The 24,933-nt window shown below is 42.8% G+C and overlaps 1 protein-coding gene across 4 annotated transcripts in view; it reads right to left on the reverse strand.

Annotated features, from left to right (window-relative positions):
* The window catches only part of sulf1 (sulfatase 1), a 34,784-nt gene that overhangs the window by 7,370 nt on the left and 2,481 nt on the right, over nt 1–24,933 (reverse strand). For 2 of the 4 annotated variants that reach the window (XM_084939235.1, XM_084939232.1), the window contains exons 2-12: nt 13,925–14,219; nt 13,294–13,533; nt 12,476–12,627; nt 9,625–9,794; nt 6,823–6,973; nt 6,557–6,732; nt 6,276–6,404; nt 5,676–5,732; nt 3,529–3,655; nt 834–1,047; nt 57–303 (exon numbers count right to left, since the gene is read on the reverse strand). In XM_084939235.1, coding sequence (XP_084795361.1) covers nt 57–303; nt 834–1,047; nt 3,529–3,655; nt 5,676–5,732; nt 6,276–6,404; nt 6,557–6,732; nt 6,823–6,973; nt 9,625–9,794; nt 12,476–12,627; nt 13,294–13,533; nt 13,925–14,099 — 1,838 coding nt within the window. In that variant the 5' untranslated portion in view covers nt 14,100–14,219. Of the gene's footprint in view, nt 1–56; nt 304–833; nt 1,048–3,528; nt 3,656–5,675; nt 5,733–6,275; nt 6,405–6,556; nt 6,733–6,822; nt 6,974–9,624; nt 9,795–12,475; nt 12,628–13,293; nt 13,534–13,924; nt 14,220–22,445; nt 22,898–24,933 lie in introns of those variants that run through there. The other 2 variants (XM_084939233.1, XM_084939234.1) reach the window with 2 other exon arrangements.

The raw sequence follows: 24,933 nt of genomic DNA on the forward strand, positions 1-24,933 counted from the left end.
ATTCTACTTTATTGACGCAGAGAAATGTAAGTGAGAGGGCAAATTTGATTGCTTACTTGTGTGTAACTTTCACAGAGTTCGGGTATCCGACTGCATTTGTATCATCTGCCAGCATTTCCTCTGAACCGTCGTCAGACCCCAGCTCATATTCTGGTTCCTCTGGGTTGTAATGACGCTTGGAAATGACACGAGGACGGACAGCTGACTGATCATCTGCCTGAAGGTCAATATCATATATTTGACCTTCAAACTCCACAGACAGAGACCTGGCAGGTCGAGTGTGGACGAAGCGTGGGCGATAACCTATTACAAAGAAAAAAGGATGCTATGTATTTCTTTTTTACTCTCATTTCCACCTCATTTCAACATCGCAATGAAGTAAAAGCCAGCATCCTAATACACCAACTGATTTTTGGTAGGATATCCTATCTGGATCTTTAAGGCTTATTACATGTTCATACCATTGTTGTACTATTTCCAAGACACATCAGAGGGCATCAGACCATTTGATAACAAAGTCCCAACAGCCCACGCGTGCACAAAGGCACGTCCAGAGCATAAATTCCAGGACCTGTTGAAGGATGTTTGCTTTTTCCATGCATGCGTCTCGCTAGAGCATAAAAAATCCATTGCCGGGAATAAAAACTTGAGGCTTTAAAGATTTCTCTTTCTAGTACTGAGAGACAGACATTAATGGGACTGTTCAAAAACAAAAGCTCTTGTTTTTGAAGTGAAATAATCTTACACACATGTATATGCATTTTGCCATGGTTTCAATTAAATCACTGTCCCTCTATATTACAAGAAGAAAGAGCAGGTTTGGGTATACTCACGGCGGCTTGTTGAGGAAGGAAACTGTCGGTGGGAGCGGCGTTCGGTCTTGGATCGTTTATACTGTGCGTCTCCACAGTCGCAGGCCCTCTCCCTTTTGTCGTAACTGTCACGGGGCTTTAGGCTGCGGGCTCTCTTCCTGGAGCCTTCTTTGGAACCACCTTTACACTTCTGTATCCTCCACTTCCCTGTGATCTCCTCAACGCAGTGCCATTTCTGCAGAAAGAATTACTTTTGGTAGCACGATAGGCTTGCAAAAAAAAATAAACCAAAGTTTCCTTGCAACAGCAATGAACACATTTTATTTTATTTCTTTTTGGGTATGGCTAATTAGTGCCTTAGATGTTAATGACATGACAGCACAATTTGAGATTTCACAACTAAACCTTTAAGAAAATGAGCACATGCTTCTAACAGACATATCAGAGCCTGTGGGAAAGAACGGCATCCAAAAGCAGCGAGAAAGATCAACCAAAACTAAAACATGAGGCGAATTGGGTCTGTCTGGTTTCTGGAAAACAAAGCGGAGAGCCATATCGTTTTCACATTGGGTATGTCCATACTATGTGCGTCACTAGGGTAATTGTGTAAATACATGTCCATACAATCGGAGACATCCCCTGCGCCATTTCCCAACATGAATTCACGCCGGGAAAAGAAAGTTTTGAAGCTAATTGCTGTGAGTAGTGCCGCTTGTTGGGTCTCGAGTAAACGAAAGAGACACATCACTAAAGTTTGGTATAGATGATGAGGGCTGAGTGTGGGAACGAGGGTCCAAACAAAGGGCTATAAGGCAGATCGGGTTCCTTTTGGAAGAGCTTACAGACCAAACAGGGCTGTTATATCAGCATCAGACAAGACGTGAGAGCGAGAGAGAGATGTATTGTCACTGGAGGACGAGAACAATCTCCATCTTTCTTCCTCCTTCTCCCTCGCCCTCCTGCGAGTGCTTTAAAGGTATAAGAGTATCACTGCAGCAGCAGAAAAGCAGAATAATATAATATAGAATTTCAGGATATCATCCTGAGACCGATCCATGTTGAGATTTTCCATATTAACAAAATAAGATAACTGTAATCAAATTTGTTAGCATGGATGAAAAGGAGAGATAAAGCATTTGTTTGCTTTGAGCAAGAAACATTTCACTGGCCTCCAGGTTGCTTATATGAAGGTATAGTTAAACCATTAATAAGAAGCTACTTGCAATCAGTGTTGGTCAAGTTACTTGAAAAAAGTAATCAGTAACTAATTACTTCCCCCAAAAAGTAATCCTGTTACTTTACTGATTACTTATTTTCAAAAGTAATTAATTACTTAGTTACTTAGTTACCTTTTAAAAACACGATTTACAACCTGAATAGGTAATAAAGCGATAGATCTTTCAGCCCAATTCTACTTTTTCTACATAATCCATCATAGAAAATGTAATCAAATGGAAAAGTCTCTTTTTAAAACTTGTTTTATTAGTTTTAATCTTTTAACTTTATGCATCAAGCAAACATTAAATTATATGCAACATTCTCTGACTGGAAGAAATTTGTTTAACATTTAAACCTATTTTCTGCACATTCCAGCACATAAAATAAAATATTTTTTGTGTTTACACTCAGTCTTTCAAATAAATGCAAGTAAAACACAGCAGAAAATAAATAAAATCAAAGACTCAGCGGTCCTGTTGCTCTATTTTCACCTGTATAGTAGGCGGATGTTTTCCCTGGTGCAGGTGTGCCGCAGCGGTCAGTGGAAGAGTCCGTGAGTTTGTCTGTGCTTGCACGGAAGTTAAGGGGTTTTTTCACTGTAAAAAGAAGTTTTCTTCCCACGCAGTGAGCAGCGGACGCTAATGTTTTTGTCACTTTTTACGGAATCAAACTCAAAGTAAGGTCAGTACTTCCACGCTTTAAACGCTGCACGCTCATACTCTCTCCTGCACTCGATATATTATCCATTGTTGATCTGCACACAGCTGTTGCCACGAACGTCGCACTCGCTTACGTCATTGTCATGAGACACTCTCGCAAAAAAAAATCACGGTTTTAGTAACGCAGTAATGCAGCGTGCTTACGGGAAAGTAACAGCAATCTAATTACCTTTTTTGCAATAGTAATTCCTTACTTGAAAAAAGATAAAATACGTTACTTGTAACGTATTACTGCCCATCTCTGCTTGCAATCACTTCAACACACTAGATGTACTTATGAGCACATATGATGAGCTTTCACTTGCATTATATGATGCAGTATACACCTCTGATGCCTATTGCTCCTGATAATAACTCATTGTTATACACACTGTGAGGTGTTCGTTATGATGGATCTGGACTGCATTAGCCAAACCCTTATAAATCTCTGTAATTGAATACTACATACTACTACACTACAATTCTACATTTGTAATAATTTGTCTTATTCTGGCCTGTCTGTTCCGGGGCCACAACCTCTACTATTTGGCTGTTGGTCTGCCAGAAAATTCATGGGCAAAGATCAAAGGGACGTACCAATTAGCGCAACACAAAACGGTGTAAAGCGGTCCAATTATAAACCAGTTGTGGCTTTGTAGAACAGTTCAAAAGGCAGCTAAGGGGTCACTTCAAAATAATTGCATCAGCTTTCTTTAGTGGATATATCAGGGCACTCATGTGGTCAAAAGGTTGCAGAAAAAAGAAATGCGCTTGTGTGTAAATGGGTGTTTCTCCTTTACCTGTCCGGGCTGTTCACACGGTGTCTGGAATTCAGCCTGCTGGCAAGTCTCTCTGACCTTCTTGTACTTGGGGAGACTGTTGCTGTGTTGAGTACTCGCTGAGTCATCCTTTTTTCTCAGGATCTTCCTACACGACAAAACAAGAAAAGCAAAACCATATCAAGTGGTGAGTGACTTTTCCAGGGAGTCGGTTTGCTACGCAAGGTGAATGAAACTTTCCTGTTTTTACATTCTGTCATAGCCAGCCTTGTGCGTTTTCATGGCCAGTGAATGAATAACTTATGTAGTGTGTGTAAGTGCCAGAGGGTCTGGGTATGGAGTTCAGCTTAGCCTCACACCGCTGCTCGGGTCCATCAGCTTGGCATCAAATTCAACTGCCCCGTTCCCTTTTCCTTTACAACCACCACCACAAACACTGGCTAAGTCTCTGCTACGGCCATGCCAACACCACTGTCCTTCCTCTTCCATTATACCTCGACTAGTCACAGCAGTCACAGACAGAATGAAGATGCCAGTGAGGCACAGAACAGCCTGTCCCCTTACACAGGAGGGCCACTGCAGGGTTTAATTTTTTGTTGCCGTCTTCTTTGGCTGGAACCAGCCAATGTTCACACGCTAGCTTGGCTGACGTATCTTGCCTTCAGCCAAGAGTGATTAAAGAGCAAACAGTTGTTAAAGACCCTCCCTGATTGCTGCATTACGTAGATGGAGTTTTAAACAACACAGTCAGTCCCAGCTGTCATTCAGCATTTCACAGGCTCAGATGTAGTACTGTAAGGTCATGTGAGGTTATTAAATCAGACAACATATCACATGACTGGTGCAGGAACTGCAGATAAAACTTCAACTACTGTATTTGTGTCAATAGAGTCAAGTTAATGGAGGCTAATCTTATCACTTAAAGAAAAGTGGACCTGTGGACGTCATTTAAAAAAAGTTCAGAGTTTAACTGAGAAACAGATTTAAATGTCAGCAGGCTGCTGGCTGACATGAGCAGCAGCAAAGCTAACAAAAGCTTCTTTTATTCTCTTGAATACGTGTGAGAAATGATAGCGGTGATGTAGCAGTAACAGCAGCTGTAAAGAAGAATGTGACACTGTAATATACAATATTTTTCATTTTAATTTTTCTCCTTTTACACAGTTAGACTGTGCTGCCAGCACAATCTGTCTTCAGCCAGCAATTGTTCTCTTGCCTGTCGTTTTCATACCAGTGCCCTCATGGCTTTCTTTTCTTGTTTCTTCAACCTATGTTTTTTTTAACCCTCGGGCAACTGTATATCATAAAGTCGAGCTTGACGGGATTATTTCTCTCCTCGGTTGTCATGTTTCTGTCAGTGTACCCCTGGCGTTAGCACAGCGAAGCATGTTCGTTGAACAAAAGTGGACTGACAGCTTGGAGGTATCATTTTCTGCAACATATATCTTGTGGCAGAGGAGGTTAAATAAAGAACTGACAGGGTTTGTGAAAGGACACACACTGGATGGAATCAGAAAACAGCCTTGGGGAAATAGTCAAGTGTTTTCTGCAGTGTGGCTCCTGCATTCCACACACCATGGGAAAGCTGGTGACATGTCCTGTGAGTGGATTGAGTGTGAGGCTTCCAGCTATTCCTCAGGTAACATCATCCAGAGCTTGGCTAGCCTTTGTTTATTTTGTGTATGTCTAGTCCTCCCATGTTACTGAAATGTATCTTCCTCCTGTCTCCATCGATGCATGCTAAGTCAAGTTTAGGACTATGATCTAGGATTGTGTACTTAATATATGCAAGCCCACCCCTCCCTCCCCTCCGAGGAGACAAAGACTCGATAGCTTTTCTTTTCTTTTTTCCCCCCTAAATGACCTGGTTACATGTGTCAGCGCCCCTTGCGTGAACTGTCATAATTTTCCAGGCATTTTAGCTTCGCCAAACAACTTACAACACTTTCAATTGGTTACACCATCACTGCCGTCCAAGCCGAATGTGGTCAGGAAATGTCTGTCAGATAACAAATAACCGCGAAAAGCAGATGCGTTGCTCGAAAAGGGAACACGCACCGAGCCCTGCACATTTCGGGTTCATTTAAATGTTTTCATCAGGTTCATGTGACACACAGTGACACGGATGTGTTTGTGGTGTGGAAAGGGAATAAAGAAAGCCGGTTTACCCTCGCTCCACAAGGAATGTGTCTCTCCAGACTTTGGGTTTCCGGTTTGGTTTGAATCTGGGAAAACAAAACGTACAAAGTTTATAAGCTTCATATGGCCTATGCACTGACTATCAGCTACAGCACGGTGGGAACAAAGCTTGTCAGAATTATGGAAGTTGATCACAGCAAGAACAGGACCTTGCGGGTGTAATGCTCTTTTAGTATTAAAGGGATTGTGCTAAGTTTTTCTGTAAAAACATTTTCGTGCAGATTTATTATAAATAGTGCAAGGCACAATAATCTTGCATTCCTTTTATACACGGTTAGTACAGTGGGTTTGCTGGAGACAAAAAATGATTCAGTTTGCAAACAAATTCTACAGGAAACCTCATAAAGAAGAAACTCAGTGTTTCCCAGCCAAAGTCCCACAGCCAAGGAAAATCTGCCAAATTGCCCCAAACCCACTCTGCCCAGCTGGAGCAAAAGCCATCATTTTGGCTATGGAAATTTGCATTTGCTCAATAGAAGTCAATAGAAAGAGTTGTTGCACATATGCACGCTGTGGAATTACATGTACATAGTATCCATTACAGCATGGCATAATGGATCCACACAAACCTGTTGCCAGTCCGTTCCTGTTCCAGCAATTTAAGGATGGGCTTTCCATCCATGTCTGGAGGGATCTCCAGTCCAGCAATGTGGAGAAATGTGGGAGCCAGGTCAATGTTTAGCACCAGATGAGGGTTTCTGGAACAGTACAAGCGTGAAAGACGTTAAGTTTCAAGTGATAAAACTGATGGATTGAAATATCAGAAGTTTACTCAAAGAAGACAACAAGAGTGCAGCAAAGACTTACTGAATGTTTTTATAGTAACAGAAAAATTTGCGTAGTTACTTACACTGCCCCAGGCTCCACATTCGGTCCTCTCATGAAAAACGGTACACGGATATCAAAATCATAAGGCATTGACTTGCCCTTGACCAACCCGAACTGACCAATGTGGTATCCATGGTCTGCTGTATAAATGATGTAAGTGTTGTCCAGTTCGCCAGTTTCCTCCAACATGTCATAAATCTGTGTGAAAAAAAAGCATCAGTAAAATGATCCATGGTAGATTACTCAATTATTTACAGTAACTACATATCCATTAATAATTACTCATACCTTCTGCACTGAATCATCCACAGACATAAGCGTCTGTAGCCTTTTCCGATGCAGGAAGTTGGTGAACTCCATGTGGATCGGTTTCATGGGGCCCGTGTACTGCATGATCCAATGTTTGTCCATATTCGGGGCATAGTTGTAGCTCGGGGTGCTGAAAGGGCAAAAGGAAAGGAGAAAGGAGACGGGAATGTTAAAAAAAAATGCATTATTTGGGTTTGATAGCTCAAACATTTTCATTGTGTTGCCGTTTAACTCATGTAGAAGTCCGAAAAACATTTTGGACGTGTCCACATGCGACTTATCAGAGCGCCTAACAGCCAAGGGGAAAACATTTAAGATGCCAAAAACACCTGTCTGCTACTTTTCACAAACCTCTGCTCAGCAGCAGGTGTCACAGTTGTCCACTGTGCTTGACAAGCATCAATAGCCGCTCAGTTTGCTGGGGGAAAATGTCTTAATACTTTGCACCCAGCACCTTGACTGTTTTTCCACACCTCTCTCAGACCAGATCTCTCCTCCTCACACAGACACAAGTCTCCTCGCTTCACTACACTCCTGGCAAAGACAAGTCATTTGAGGATTGGCACATGCTTAAGAAAATAATAGGTCCAAAAGTCGGGTTTGCAACAACTTCTGGTCTAAAAAGCAAAGAAGTTATGCTCATTTGAAAATGGGGAATTACAAGACTGGACAAAGGCAAGACAGAGAGAAAAGTGCTTGCGTTTGTTAAGTTTGTGTTCAGCTGAAGGAAAGTGTTCCCCTGCTTGCAGTAAAGGGAAGCGGAACATCTGATGTTGTGCAAATCTTCTGCAGTTGAAAGCAAAATAGCACACAAATTATATACACTAAGTATATATAATGTACGTAGAAACCCACAGAATCTCAGAAGCAGTGAAGTTGTGTCCCTTCAGCTTTAAGTAATCCACTTTATAAATGAACAGCTTCTACCCCTGAATAAACAGCCCAAGCCTCAAAATTTGCGTACTTAATGAAGACTTGCTTTGGGAGCTACTTTGCCCTCAGTGACTGAGCTGCCTTCTGTCCTCGTCTCCTCAGGACTGCTTTGTGAGAAGGGTGAACTCTTCACCCACTTAGCAGGCGGTCTAATAAGACCCACAAAGGGACCTGTCTCTGGGCAATGGGCCACCAAGGTATGGGGGCGCTGAGCACCAGGGAACCAGGAATGTAGATGTCAGTGGAAAGACGCCAGTCCGTAGCAGAGGTCACACCTGCATACTGTTGCATATAGTGTAGGTCTACCTTATTGTCTACATTATCCTCGGCTTACAGGAGCACTCCATGCACCCTACAATGCCTCCTAACCTTAAAAAACCCCACAAAAGACAAAGCACGCTTGAAGATGAGAGAGTTTCCATAAAGCAAGTTGTTAATCTATGGCCAGAATAGCATCTATCACTCCCTGCAGGGAAAGACATGCCATTGACAAACCGCACCAAATCTACGGTGTTTAAAATAGGTCGGGAACATAGTTCGCATCTGAGAGAGAGTAAAAGCACCTGAGGAATGTTAATGACATTAACATCAAACCATCCCCAGCTATTGGTGCTGTCAAAAGCACAGACGCTTGTTTTGATTTATGAAGCGGCTCCTCCTTAACTGCCACGCGGTCTCTTTCCATCTCTGTGCATAACACACTAGCTGTAGATGGCATCTACTACAAAGTCATCTTTCCATAATCCAATTTAAAATGGAACAGTGTCAAGAATATTCCCATCTATAAAAAGAAATTTTTGAACATCGGAAAAAAAGTGTTTCCATAGCTGTTATGAAAGTTTATAGTCAAACAAACACCCACCCATGCCAACCACCTGGGCTCTCCTTAGTAATCTCACCACTTAATCTACACAAACACACACACAATAACTGGGGCAACCCCTTTAGTCACTCGTGGGCCCCAGCTCCACCCCCTTCACCCGGAGACTCAAGCTAAAAATAAATTAATAATGCCACAAAGGGTGTTCCAGAGCGCACAATGCATTCCTCTGGTCCTAGGAGCTCCAGGGCGAAACTGCTGATTGATATGGACGGGGTCAGGAAGTCCTTTGCGAATTGCACAGGCGGGGAGGAAGGGGTAAGCAGAGCGAGCTGGAAAGAGAGAAGGAGATGACACTGGGAAACAAGGAGGGAGAGGTAAACAGAGTGACAGAAACAGAGATATACAGATAGAGAGACAGAGGGGTAGTATAAATAGATGACAATGTTAAGTGTGACAGAAAGTGAGAGGCAGGAACACTAAAACCTCTGGGAAACATAAAGAAAAGGGAGTATTGAGTCTTCAAGTCCAAATCTAATTCTCTAAAACACCATGCCTCCACACATTGAGCCGTGCAGTGAGGCAGTAGGGCTTGGTGCCAGTGAAACAACCCAAAGTACTGCAGCGCTGCCTTAACTCAATGAGAGCTGCTGGAGGCCGGTGTGGGTTTGGCATAGAGCACAGTGCTACGTTAAAAAGCCATTCCCGATCTTCCCTATGGTATGTGCCTCAGCTACTCTTGGATGATAAATCATTTTGATTTCACGCTTGCCAAGTCGTCGCCCCCAGCGGCTTCAGAGCAACCTGTCATCTCGTGGGGATTGGGGTGCATACTTACTGTAATAATGTTAGGCAAACCAAATCGCAAAAACTCAATTTAGCTGTTAATGAGAGAAAGGCTGAAATCAAAATCTGGGCCCTAAACACTCATTTTTCATTCTTCTCTAAGGCTACAATTCCTGTGTCAAAACCCTGATTAGTGTATATGTTTGAGCATGTATGATAATGTGAGCCTCAGTATTGCTTACATGTGCTGCGAAGCATTCGGGAAGAATTCGGCATACTGTGGCGCCGAGTCTTCTGGGCCGTGAGGAGCAGCGTGACTGACGACCATCATCACGGGACGGTGCGGGTACATCTTCTTGGACATGCGGAAGAAGCTGATGCTGTCGTTGGTGATTAGGTCTGTGAAATAGTCCTTTGAAAGAAGAGCAAAAATAAGGCCCGTTAAAAGGGCGAAAAGTCTAAAAGAAAAAACCTAGAAATAAATATGGAACTGAGGGAAAATATACACCAAAAAAAAAGAAAATAAATTACACAACACATGCTTTCATAACTCATTTGCAGTCCAATCACCGTGACATGTTGCTTGCCTTCGTCTAGTCACTTTCAAATAAATTGAGAGGGGCCATTGGGGATATGAAGTGGGGCCATTGAGTACACTACGGTACCAATCTGTCGAGTCAACAGCTGGCAGCTTGCCTGTGTGTGTGTAAATGAGTGTGCGTATGTGTATACAGTATGTGGGCAGTTGCCTCATCAGTGAATCTCTGCACGATTGAATGTGACACCACTTGATGGCGAGGGGCCAGGCCCTTTTAAATAGCATGTTGTGATAAATTTGCTTTCTGCTAACTTCATTTAATTTTGCCCACTTTCTGCTACATCTCCCTGCTTCCTTTTGTCTTTTTCACACAAAGTGACAACAAAATATCTTTTAAGAAACTGAGATATTGGCTTTGGGTAATATAAATGGTAAATGGACTGGTTATTATACAGCACTTTTCTCCTCTACCTAAGCACTCAAAGCGCTTTATACAATTTGCCTCATGCACCCATTCACACCATTCATACAAGCACTTTTTCTATGCTTCTTCTATCTGACATTTACGCACATTTATACTCTGATGGATGCATGGGAGAGCAACTTGAGGTTAGTATCTTGCCCAAGGATATTTGGCATACAGACCGGAGCAACCAGGGATCAAACCAGAAAGTAGACTCAAGTGCCAACAACAGTTCTCAAGATGCCAAATGCTGTGTTTCTCTAAATTAAACACCACAGGCAAAGAGAGAACAACTGGATGAATGTAATTGTAACTTAATGTGAAGAGCTTAGACACAGGAAATGTGAAATTGTCACAACACTGTACAGCAGTCCCACCTTGAACTGAAATTACAGTAGCATTCGCCAAGTTTCCAAGAGAAGACCAACCATTGTACCTGTTGTTGCTGCCTGGCATACAACAAATGAAAGGGAGTGCCAGGCTGAGAATCAAAGGGTAACGGGTGATTTCCCTGAAATGTCAGAAGTGGGTTTGGCTGATTCATCTTGTCTCTATTAATAGGTTTTACAGCTAGACCAGCTTTAATGGCCTGGCGGCTGTACATGCCCGTGGAGGCCGATGATTATGTGCACATGGCAAAGCACCGCCGTGCACTTTATGTTGCCAGCTCCCAAATCTGAGCCACTGCTGCTGAGAGCTCTGGCAGGTCAAAAGGAAGTGACAGTGTCGTGGGGAATGCCTGGCCAGTGACTATAAAATAGTCAGGGAGGTGAAGAATATCACTTTTCCCTTTTGGAGCTGATTGGTAATAGTAAGTGGCACTCACCCAACGGCACCCCATTAGTACATGGTTTCATTTCCCCAAATCATTCATCTATTTAATTTGTAATCCTCATAAGTTTTTAAATGACCTACAGGACAGCCAATGCACCAGTGTTTTATAGGTTTACATTTACAACATTTATTGTTTTTTCAAAGTTACAAGATTGCACATCTGTCAAATTAGCAGTGAGACACTTTATAATATCACAGCTGTTAGAGTTGTTGCTCTACTGTCATGGGATTTGAATACAAGCATTACTCCATTGGATGATATTCTGAAACTAAATCTCACTCAAGAGTGTTTGACAAAACCCTTAACCTCAATTAACTCATCCTCCTACAGAAGAAAAATCAAACAGGACCTAACTGGATGAAATCACAGGGCAGGGTCTGTAGCTTAATCAGTGTCATGATGTGCAAGATGCACTCTGCACAGATACTCTGACCTTCTCACCCCATCCAAACCTAAAGAACTGCGGTTGTCCTGGTGGCAGCAGGTTGATGGGCTTTGGCAGTAAACAGAAAATATTGTGTCCATTTGGTTGTAAACCACAATCTGCTGACCAAGTCCGTGTCATGTAAACACACCGGCCCAAGCCTGTGGGTAATTTTACACCTTGGTCCAAGTTGGCAGAGAAGTTGCAATCCAAACATTTGTTTGCCCATCTCATAGGCCAGCCCGCCACATGGATTTCTTGTATATCCAGCACTGTGCAACCTAGGGAGATATTGGCACGGACTTGCGAAAACAAACTGACAGCTCTTACAAAAACATTTGGGGAAGATTGATGACCGATGCCATCTAGAGCTACAAAAAGACAGTGTAACCACAGTCATCCCCCAGCAGTAGCAAACAGTGGTGTTACAGCACAAAGTCATTCTGCAAAACTTGATAGTGAGACACAAAGAGGAAGAATAAGAGTGAGAGACAAAAACAAGTGCAGGTCGGTTTTTGTCACAAGTTGTCAAGTTGGCTTCTCATAAAGATGCACCACTTTTATAGCGTCTAAATATTGAGGAAAGGTGCATCATAATAAAAGGATGCTGCAGAAAGAGGAGGCGTCAACCCAGCTCGTTCCCTTTAATCCTCAAGAGAGAATTCCTGCCATCCTGAATCACCACACAGCCATAAGCTGCTTCACTGTCTGTATTTATAAGCGAGTGGAACCTGCAATTTGTCATGTGAAGTCTTAATATTAAGTCATAACGGCAAAACAAATTAGGGACTGAGCTAATAGAGCCTTTTCGTATGAATTATGAGAACACATACCTTGGCATAATCAGCACCATGTTTCTCCTTGTAACCATTCCGACAGACAGTATAATTATAGAAGCGGGAATTTTTGATCAATCCAACCCATTCGCGCCACCCAGGTGGGATGTAGCTGCCATTGTACTCATTGAGGTACTTGCCGAAGAAGGCTGCAGAAGAAAAGATGAGAGAAAGAAGGAGAGATGGGCCTCTTTTAATATGCAGTTTCTTTATATATGCAGTCTTTACAAGCACTGCTTCCTTAAGGCGATGCCTGTAAAAAAACCAAAAAAAACATAATTGTGTGACTGTGCGACTTTATCTGCGCTTATGTGATGTTTAACATTTTTGCTTGTCTCCTTTTCCCTGGATTCCCTGACAACATTCTCGGATAGGCTGGGCAGGAAGCCAGGCTGTCCCAGAGACGGCTAATTGCAGACTAACGCAACGACTCCAAAACCACAAGTCGAGCTGCAGCCCACAGGACCCCACTGAGCTGCCCAGTTCAACGCCTGCCCATCACTCAGGCAGACAGTGTCTGATGAGACACGACATCGACCTGGCACGCTCAACGTGTTTGCATTTCTCACAGCAGACAGCCAGGCAGGCAGGCAGGTTTGTGGAGTCTAGCTTACTGTATAAATTTGCATTGACTAACATATGAATGGCGTTGCCAGGAGGAGATTAGAGCTAGTAGTGACTGACACTCTGTTAATCAGAACCGAGAACCTCATACAGGTGAACCATCGTCACTATCAAAACTGCCATTTTCCACACACCACAGGCATGAAATAAAGAGTCCTCAATTATATTTGTGTGAGTGTGCATTCACAAACCTGTTCTATAGCCAGTTTCATTGAGGTAGACTGCAAAGGAGCGCGGCTCATGCTGAGCTTGCCAGGAAGGGGAGGAACAGTTCTCATTGTTGGTGTAGGTGTTGTGGTTGTGGACGTACTTGCCCGTCAGCATGGAAGAACGTGACGGGCAGCACATGGGTGTGGTGACAAAGGCATTGGTGAAAGAAGTGCCACCATCCTCCATGATCTTGCGGGTTTTATTCATTACCTGTAGAGAACCTGGAGGGCGAGGTAACGTGATCAGTGCTGTACAGTTACAGTGAAATCTTATTAAACACACGCAAATACTGTTTTTCACTCGTATTTACTTAATCTGTGATTCAGTCCTCTGAAAGGCAAATAATTACAATTCAGCACACGAGAGACCAGATGGCCATTCCGGTGTGGCTTATGGCCTCTACTTAATATTTAATGTGCCAAGAAAGACTACAGAAGTCCTGATGCAAATCACCACAAAGACAAAGAAACACATTAGAACAGAGAGGATTGAAGACTGGAAAAAACACTGAATTTTAGATAAACTGTGCACTTTTTCTTTTAAATAGGGAAAAAAATAGAAGCCAAATGAAAATTTCCAGGAAGACCAGGGGTTTCTGCCAGGCAGCCTTACCCAACTCAACATCCTGGTCGTCAGTCATGATGAGGATGATGTTGGGCCGGATGTTTCTGCGGTCTCTCTGAATGCGACCTCTGAGGCCCTGAGCCCTGGTGGTGGTGAAGGCCCAGCTGCCTGGAGCCCAATCCAGCGACAGGAGGGCCAACCAGGACAGCCAGTGAATCAGCATGGTGACTGAAATAACAGGCCAGAGGATGGATAGATGGAGGAGATTAATGGAGAGAAGGGGAGGGAGAGAACCAGCCGGGCTGCTCACTCACACTTGTGCAGCTCTTGCAGCAGTGATGGACTGTGGGGAGACAAGAGGGGAAAATGTATGGAGACATTACAACAATAAGCATGGTGGGAGGTGAAACTTTAGGGTCAGTTTTGCAGTAGTGGAAGAGAAAACTGCATTGCACCTGCAGAAAGCCAGAATCCCTGTTGGAACATTTAAGCACATTTACTTCAGGTAACTTCTGTGCAGATGGTCACAAATCACACTCAAACAGAACAGTTTATCCACAAACAGTGAAGCCAAAACAGATTGGCTTTAGCCCTTAACTGTCCAGCAAGGAAATCTTATTCAGCAGTTCAAATATATGCTGTGTGCAGATGGAAACTCCATTAATACTGAACACAAAATCCCTCAACCTCAACTCCCTGATCTGAAAGAAAAGAAAATACTCAACTCTGTCAAAGTTAAACAAAAACAAATAAACTGAAGATCTAGAAACACAGATCTCACCTCAGAGAATCCCGCGAGTCCCCTACTTTTACAGTTTTCTCTTTATATCTCTCTCTATCGTTTCCTGGTTTTCCACTCTTCTACTGTGTCAGAGAACACAATCGTGCACGGAAAGTCTCCATCCCTACTGGACAGCTGCTGTTTAGCTAACTGTGATGAGATTAGGCCATTGGCTGCACACCCAGAACCACTTGCCTGCATGAGCCAATTGTGGCCCCCCTTTTACCTGCCACTCAAAAGTCACCCCCTGGTGAGTCAAGCATGACACAGGGCCAGTGGGGGGAGAAAAAAGGCACTGGAGGCAGGGAGAGGGTTCCACTACATTAACTGCAACGCCACTGTCGGGAATCACAGATGACCACTGAGTCATCACTTGGCAGCCTCTTGCTCACTATAACAGTCATCATAGCTGAATGCTCCAACTAAATTCCAGTGATCAGTAAAGTAAAATGTATATTAGTACAAACCTGAGCTCAGATTTTATTCCCGTACCAATGAAAAGCCAGTCTAAAGAAATTCAAAACATTATACCGGTAGTGTTGTGCTACAGAATGAAGATAAAAGGTAATAAGAATTCAAAGATGCCTTCAAATATATATAAAATATATGTGAAAGAATGGCTTCTGCCTGTGAGATGAACCGTGACGCAGTAATAATGAGAACCTCATCACCACCTGTGAAAAAGTGCCTTGCGGACAGCAGTCCCACTGAGTGGCACCACACTGCTCCCTATTCTGGGTTAATGGCCTGAAAACAAATGGCAGGTCTATGACACCTGAGCCCGGCCAAACCCCACTGGGTAGCTCCGCCCTTACCATCATTTCCACAAAAGGCCTGTCCGAATCAGCAGAGAGTAACAACCCTAATAAATGATTTGTATCTTTAATGAAGTGTTTTGATCTATCGCATAGCCCAGAATGAACGAACCTGCGTTGTTCGGATGGTAGTCGAGGACGGTAAAGATTCTGTTTGGTAATTTGCATCAGGAAATTAAAACACCTACTCTAGTCGTGTATCAGATAGATGCAAATCATCTCCAACACCCAACACCTCCCAATGTTGACCCTGCTCTACTACGCTGTTTATTTCAGCTGCTTCTCCAGTTAGATGTTAGATATGATAAGCAGAGCTTCAGACAGAGCTTTAAGAGTACTTTGGTGTACTGGGTTTCAGACGAGCTGTGTCTGGACTAGCCAGCCAGCCCAGTCATCGTGACAGCCCTGTGCAAACACTGGCGCCGTTTGGACAAACACCCCTCTGGTGCGAGGTGGCAGAGTGCACAGAACCTTGCAGTGAGCTACACACACAACACAAACTACTTTACAAACACATGGTGACACGCAGAAACTCATAGACGAGCCTTTATCCCACAAAAAACACACTCTCCTGCCGTGTGGATCCAAGTCCTCCTACACAAATTGGGAACGCTTCCCATATACAAGACACATAACCCATATCTAGAAAAAGCTCAAGTCTCTGTTTCTATCAGAGCTGCGGAAGACCTGACATCAGCTGTAAGCCAGTCGGCCAGCGAGTGTAATGTTAGCACCCAGCGCAAATTCAATTTTACATGCCAACGATTCCAAGCAATGGCCTCTTCTTGCATCTTAGACAAAACAGACAAGAAGGTTCATTGTGGTGTCTGATGCAAACCTTGTGGTGCTGATCTACAGTGGAGTCAATAGCTATTCTGTCTGAAATGACTGAGACCGCAGGGCTAATAAAGCGCCACACAAAACCTCCCAATAGAATGAGGGCTGTTATTATGCAGGCCCCCTCCCCTTTTTCTGGACTACCGCTCGTAGTCCATTTCACCTGATCCACTTTGCTCACTAGGCCATCTGAGGTTCACTTAGGAGCAAAAGGACTTCTACAGGTCTTGAGTCATTCGATCATCCTTCTCAAAGTGACCCATCATCAAAGAAAACCCAAGTATATGCTGGCATCATATCCTCAGTGCCCTGACTTCCTCATGTTAATGTGACATATGGAGCGTAAAGCCTCTAGAGGAAATGAGCAGCTGAGTGACAGGACATGTCAGAGTGTCGAGATAAGCAACTGCTGTTTATAAAGCAAAGATGGCAGGCTATATTGTGACCTTTAGTTCATGCAGAAAGTTTCCAATTCACTGAGCAAGAGTGAGAAAGAGGCAAAAAGGTGATTTTACTTGAATTAAAAATGTAATTTGCCCAAGGATGCTTAGGAGATATTCCTTCCATGCACCACATCGTGGTGCTTTTATCAGAATAAAACAAGTAGCCCTGCAGCAATTTCTGCCTCAGACAGGTCCACTCTACACGAAGATTTAATTTGGCTTGTTTTAAATATAGAATACATCCTGTGAGCGCTCTAGAGCAGCACGGTATGCTTTATAGTTTAATATGCTCTATTTAAAATGTATAATAAAAACATCTGCTCCAGATTTGAAAGTGTGTCTAAGCTTTACAGACAGGATAGTTTAAACACCTATTTAACTACTGCTAGATGTCAGAATGAACTCCATTAGTTGTGTGTGTACAAACACACGTGTGTGTGTATTTCGTTTTGTACAAAAGCTTTACAAAGTGTTACACAGAGTTAACGGCTTCAGGCACATTCAGGGATCGGCATAAATTAGGCACTTTGTACATTTTAAATACACAAAACAATATGAATGACTTCTGAAATGTGAAAGTTATTATTAGGCTTCCAAATCCATCTTCTGTTATCATCACTGATTCTTTTTTGCCTCCAGAGTTCAAATTCATGTTTCCAATTTCACGATCCCTCGCAGATCATTTTCATGTCATTTTCACAAACCTTTCATTTTGAATGACTCATTTATTTATGTCATGTAGCGTGATATCAGCAGAACAGGCAACTTCTATACATCTGTGGAGCGAACAAGAGGTCTTTATTACTGGACACAGTCAGAGGACTAGGGAGCACATTGTTTCTCCTTACTCTTTGTTTTGAAGGATTAGCTGTAATGACCCTTTAAATGAGCCCTTACTGTACTCATCATGGTTAAGCTGGGGGGGAGAAATATTGGGCATGGACGGGAGGAACGCAGCATGCCTAGGAGTTCAAAAGGACTGAAACAAAAAGGCCACTATGGAGTCTCAGATGCACAGCTGCCAGATACATAAAAGATGTGCAATTTTCAGATTAATGGCAATCAACACTTTTAGCACACCTCAACACCGTACTAATCTTTGCTTTCATGAGGGTATTTTTTTCTCTTACTTGTAGAAAAACAGCTCTTTTACTTGCTTTCCTACAACACATGCAGCATTGCTCGGTAATTTGGTATGTCTATACAGACAGCTGTGCTTTGTGCACCGAGTAAAGCTGAACATAATAGAGTTGCTGCTTGTGTAGCCATGCAGGGCAGCAGTATTTGGCTGGTTGGCAGTTGTGCCCTCTTGTTAGGGCCTCAAACCACACACTGCTGCGTCCTGACCCTCCTCCGACCTGAGTGGTGTTATGGCTTTGATGGTGGCTTGTTTAACCTAACCTCAGCAACCTGAGGCTACCCACACACAGGGGTTAAGAGGTGAAAGTCTGAAGAGAGAGCGAGAGAAAAAAAAAGAAAACAGAGGTATGAAGGCAACAAAAGTCTTGTCTGGTTGTGATTGGCCCACATTTTCATTTCATCAATGGTCTGCATCTGGCTTAAGTCGTGTTCGTTCAGGAGCGGCAGTCTATACATTTATCAGCTGTGACTGAAAAGTAGCAGATTACCCAAGAGCGCACATGAAAGACTTCTTATGTAAAAAGGCAGGATGACAGCCGAGAGTTCGCGTATCTCTAACAGCCACATGTTTGTCCACGAGCGCATGCATGCTCACAGAGGAGGATCTTGCCCAAGTTAACACAGAGAGTTTGGAGGTGAGGGGGTTCACATTCCCAAAACAAGATGCAAGTCAAACACAAACCAGATGCCATGCTCCTCTAAAGTAAATCAGTCATTCATAAAAAGGCCTTGCTATTAAGGACAATGGCCATTTCAAAGCACCTCAAATCCCCCCTTATTCCTGTTCAGTCTCTCTCTTGCTCCCTCGCTATTTGCCTAGTCCATCTCTATGGCAGCCAAGTCACAGAGGAACAATGGAGGGGAATTATAGTCCAACAGCATAGTTTGAATTCTGTAGGCTGCTCTGCGACTGTAGGCTGCATGACTTGCAATAACAGTAAAAATCGTTTAGTACATAGTCATTCCTCGACCATAGGAGAACTGCTGAAAGAAAGAAATAAACATCGCAGAGTCGGGATATAAAACATGCTAAACTACAGGCTGGTCTGATTAACAGATAAAGACACAATGTTTTGCACTCCTTCTTTCAGAGAGGAAAAAATGAATAAGACGAGGACTTAGATTAATATGGAGGTTTGTCCAAATATTTCTGTAATCTGAGGGAATTCAGCTGGTCTGCTGCCATGAGGGCTGACGGGGGACTTTTATACTGAGGAGAGCCTGTGTCAGGGCCTGCTGTGCCCGGCAGGCCAAGGGCAGCGCTTGTACCCATCAAGGCCCACCCGTCAGCCACACTGAGCCGACTGAAGGAGAGTTCTGTCCCAGTACATTTACTTGGCTGTGGGTAGGCACTGGGAAAAGACTCAAACCTTGGTGTTTTCAGACTCTTAACTCCATTGATTTGTTTGACCAAAATGCCCAAGTTGGTGTAAGATTTATGCAAAAATTCCAATGAGAAAACCCAAGTGCAAAGTAGTGAAGAGAGATCACTGTTCCAGCACGTTTATGGCTACAAAACCCTTTACTGTGACAGGCACAATCAGAATCTTTGTTTTGTTCAATATTAAAAACGATAAAACTTCAGATGTTTAAGCTTCCCGTTCACTGGAATGTGGTTTGTTTGGGGTACAATGCAGGCCACTTTAATGAAGAAGAATGGCCTCAATTCAGTGAAACATGAACCTGGAGTTAGTGCATTCACAGCTATTAGTTAAACCCCACATGTTTCTCTCGGACCTGGGGAGAGACCCTTTGTAGTGCCATGGCTGTCATTCCACTCCATCAATATTATGGATGCATCTTAATGTATAATTAAATGAATCCGGGTCCAAAATACTTCAAAGTGGGAATGACTTGTGGGCCCACAAGCAGCCTATTGGAAACATGAGTGGGTTTTGAGTACATTAGGAGGTAAATGATTAAAAAACACAAAAGGTCACATTTTATTTATGTATGGGTGTGTTCCCAGTCTGACGGTGGTCTGTATTTAAACATTCATATCCTCAGCTATTTAGTTCTTTGAGTCTAAACCAAGAACTTTATGTAGGCATCCATGGCAATCACTCACACACAGCTATCATACTTTCAGTAACCGGACTGGAATTTAGAAAGTTCAAGAGGCCCGTTTCTGCCTCCATGATTTAAAATTAGTGGTAATACTTAAAATCAATATATTTTATATATAACGTTATGATGTGCTGGTGCTACACGTTTACCTATTGGTAACCTCTGCTGTACCGTTGTCAAAGTATATAAAACAACTGTAGGTGGAGGAGGGCTGGGCAGTTTTTTCTTTCTAATCCAGTGTTTTCCTCCATGTCAGTTTAACACAGTAATTAAAACAAAGTAGTGCCACAAGTTAGCGCCTCCTTTCTCTACTGTGTTGAGCTAAGCTTAAAGAGTTCCACACATGGCACATTGCTCTGTCGGAAGAGTCTCATTAAGACTTTTGTTAATGTTCGTGTGGAAAGTCCTATTATTGTATCTGACAAATTTAGGTTAGCAAGTTAAACCAGAGACCACACCAAGTAAGCTAGCCACGTGTTATATAATAGCATGTTATTGCCTTCGGCTTTCTTCCCCGAGGGCCTGAAGGGCGTCCTTCATCACGTCCTTATTTTAGTTTGTTTGTCTCACTGGTTTTGTCTGGTTTAAAACAATTCAGTTCAATTTTATTTATATATTTATTATCACACTGATAGTCACCTCAAGGAACATTCAGACGACACCCTATGAGCGAGCACTTGGTGACAGTGGAAAGAAAAAACTCCCTTTCAACAGGAAGAGACTTCCAGCAGGGTTTCTCTGTATTGTTGCTTGGGCTTTACCTTACAATAGGGTCTCGAGGAGACTGTTGTTGTGATTTGGTGCTATATAAATAAAACTGACCTAAACTGAAATTGCATACTACTCAGACGCATCTTCAGCGACAAGAGCAACAAGTAGTCCTGCCACAGATGGTCTGGCCTTTATACAACCCCAATCTCAACATGATTGAGTTAGTTTGTGATTAAATGAAAAGATAGAATATCCAGAGAGGCAGAAGCTTGGCTTTGTATACGAGGTTCAAGTATACAAATGGAAAAGCTCATTTACTGTTCACGTGGGTAAGGGAAAAAGGTAAGGGGGGTAGGAAGCAGAGAAGAAAGTGAACAGAAGGGAAACCACTCCACTGATTTATAGTGTGATATGAAAACATGGAATCACAATCAGAGGATCAGCAACCACAGTTATATGAGCCTAAAGCAAGCGTTTTCTTTTTTAAACTATTCTAAGCCATGAATGGAAACCATTAGCAACAGACGACCTCAGCTGAATGAAATAAAAACGCATTTATATTCCTCCAGCCACGTTCTTGTCAAAATCCACACTCCCATCAGAAACACTCTATCAGAGTACAAGTGCTCCAGAAAGTGAGAGGGAGCAGAATGAATTGCTCACTCACGGGTGGCTTTCTTGTCTCTTTGACGTGTCAAATATACCCCAGATAAATTATTTCTTTTACCACAAAAGAGAGCTATGGCAAATTGCTTCAATGGGTTTCCACTGAGGTAATTGTCAAGAATAAAGAGACTGACTTCTTTTCCATGAAATCAGCAACATGATGGCAGAGAGAGAGAAACACAGAGAGAGCCAATGCACCAAGCCTGATGGATGATTTTTGTTCCCTTATGTGAAAAGTGTGACTTTATTTTTTTTCTCTTGCACTCTGTGAATACTGAAAAAGCAAAGGATTTCTAAGGTGGTGAATTTGTTTAATAGGAACAAATGAGCTACTCTGTCAATGTCCACTAGTTACTAATTGACAATAAAAACAATTTAATGAAATCCTTGTTTAGAATATGCTAATTCATCATTGTTTATTACATCTAGCTTCTAGACAGGTGACTGTAAATTAGTTTAATCTTGTATTATAAATCCCCCTACTTCTGTGAAAGAGTGAAAAAGGTGGTAACAGTTGAGAAAGGAAACTTCTATTAAATGTAGTGCGGCTCCTGGCACATGAAACTAAACACCCCCAAAATGTGAAGCATGTGGAGGCATATTTTTTGGGAATCATAGACAAACATAGCTCATGGGAACCAGCCTGTGTGACCGTGAATGTCATAAACAGACTTCTCAATGACTCAGACACACCAACATGATACCACTCATAAAAATGTATTGGACTCATTGCACCTGTGCCAGTTCAGCACTCCCCCCCCTCTCACCCAATCATGCCTTTGGATATGTGTGTGTGTGAACGCCGGGTATTTGGATATCATGTACTCTGTGAGTGCGTGTCATTCACTCAAACAGAGAATGAATCACTCAGACTTGAACGCAGACAGACACGTAACCTGTAATTTGTACGCAGGGGAGATCTCCTTTCCATTGCCTCTGGCTTAGTGTGTGGCTTTCCAAAGCACGCAGCAACGTCATTTGTAATTGAATTAACTTTATCCTTTCTGGCAAAATTTCCATATTTAATTCCATTGTAAATAAAGAAATAATAAAACACGATTTCGATAAAAAGATAAATTAGCTCGCGTAGCGTTGAACAGGAAGCTTACCCATCCGAATCCTTCCAGGCCTTTTACTTTTGAGCCAAACCTAGAAGAATGCAGCCACTACATCATCCAAACATGTTCAAGAGACAGCAGGCAGAATCAGCTGAAGTTGCCACGGGCAACTCGAGAAAACCAAGACGACGATAATGTGAGTCATGCCATCATAGAGCTTTTCATTATAAAGCAAGTTGCTGTTCAAACACTTTAAAGATGCAGCCATTCTGCATCCACACGGCCGAGTCGTGTTGATCAAATAAGGTCAAACAGGACTGGAGGCGACCAGCAGAACACGGCCAAGTCCTCGCATATAAGCGCTTGTGCGTGTACGTACACAGAGGCAGAGGAGGGGAGAGCGCTGGCAGAAGCTGAATGTGTTTGCTCGCTCCAGGGGAGAAGGAAAGAAAGGGAGCAGAAGAGCTGAAACAAACGCATGCTGGCTTCTATTAGTCGAGCTGTAGAGCGCAATGAAGGGGTGAGGAAACATATTCATTCCCTCTGCCTCCTCCCCACCCAACAACATCCCCCCAACCCTCCCACCCCATTATATCCATTCTGGAAAGGCGGCGGATGAAAGGGGCAACCCCCCAGTGGCAGCACTTCTCCCTCCAAACTTTCGCCGACGCATTCTGACGGCTGCTTAATTGTACGTGATACAGGCAGGATCCTTTATCTTTCAAATCTAAAACAGATTGCTTCTCCCTGGGGAGGAGGATTATTGGACAAGAGAAATGACAAAGCAGGGACTGTCCAGCCCTCTGGGAGGTGGAGGACAGAGGGGGTGAGCTCGTGCATAGTGTGCTTATGTGTGTAAATAGCTTTTCTGTGTTTGTCTTTTGTACAACCCTGTCCTGCAAGAAGATTATGTTTGTACCCATGTGTTTCAAAAGTGCACACATTATCCAACCTCCCTGCATCTTTTTCCACTTTAAAACTCTCTCTTTCGTCCCCTCATTATCACACATTCACACCTCCCTTTCTCTGATCTTGGCCTCTCCTTTATCTTATCCCGCTTCCACTTCCCCCTCTGTGGCTCTCTTGACCTGGCTTTCTCTTTCTCACTCTAAAGTCCATGCTGCATCTATGTGCAGTGACATCTGAACAAACGCTGCTGTGAACATTACAGAAAAAGCATTAAAACCCTCTCTCTCTCAGTCTCCCTCTCTCACCAAGGATTTACCCATTAAAGTGCACTTTTAGCCACCATTAGCAAACCCGCATTTACCCCTGTTGTGTAAATTCTCAGGCCACAATTGCACGGGCTGTCTGGGGTCATTCCTGGCTTTTGTGTCGCTGAACCACCTACTGAACATTTTCTTCATAAAACACATCTTTCCTTTTTGACTAGTCATCAAGGCAGAGGCTCGAGACAAAGGGGATGAGAGCCATAGAAAACAGTAAAGTACTGAATGTGTGTCTGGATTGCTGCTCCTTTTACGGTGTCCTAAATACCACATCAAAGGTTGGAGGGATAAGGAATTCCCTCCAATAATGAGATGGATGTAATGTTTGCATGCCCTGACCTCTCTCATTCAAATAGCAAGCTGAACAAACATATGGGGTGCTATCATGAGCTCCCAAATACCCCCTAAAAGATTTCTTTTGAGATACCTGCCTGAAATTTACAAAAAAAAAAAAAAGACTGCATTTAACGTGCACTTTGCAAATGGATCAAAACTCCATAACAATGTTTGATCAGTAAGGTCAACAAAGGAACTGGGAAAGTGGCTGACTCATCTAAAGATAGCCTTTCTTGATCCCACATAAATAAAAGCATGCCAAATGCTCACTGTTCAAATGCTGGTCATTTGCAGTGATAGGACTGTGCAATCTACACAAGCGCTACTATGCAATCAGGCTAGTATGAGGAACACTATCATTAAGTTGAAGAGATAAACAAGTTCTGGAGGAGAGAGGGTGGTTTAGGAAATCTTTTCTTAACATGCTCACACACACAAGAGAACACACACAAACTACAGTTATACAGCACTGCTCTCTGTACTTTCCAGAGAGGGAAAAAGGGGAAAAACTAAACTAGTGTCATTCCACTGGACTTCAAAGCAAAGATGTCTCAATCCAATTAAACTGATTAAGTGCTACTTGATTCAAAATAATTATCCAATACTAGAACCTGTGTCACCACAATCCCAACTAAACTCTTTTTTAAAAAATAAATGACAGAATTCAGAAATCTGACTCCTGTCACATAGGATCAAGTTCACAAAGCAATGCAGCATGATGAATGAGTTGGAGACGACAACAAAAAGCAGAGTCAAATCAAAGCTCATCTAACATGGTTCTGATTTGGAGGAACAAGTAAGGATAGAAAAGCTAAAAATTCAAATGGAGAAACTTGGATCAGTATGACATTACATGTGCCTCTTTTCTCCAAAGTGACTTCCCACAGGAGCGTTACCTAAAAGTTTAAAACTGTGTTTGCATCCCGTTTAAACAGATCTTGTTCAGTCTATTAGACTAACACACATATATGCAT

The sequence above is a fragment of the Perissodus microlepis genome, chromosome 9, assembly GCF_051167445.1.
Source record: "Perissodus microlepis isolate ML-2025 ecotype Zambia chromosome 9, ASM5116744v1, whole genome shotgun sequence".
NCBI classification, from domain to species: Eukaryota; Metazoa; Chordata; class Actinopteri; order Cichliformes; family Cichlidae; genus Perissodus; species Perissodus microlepis.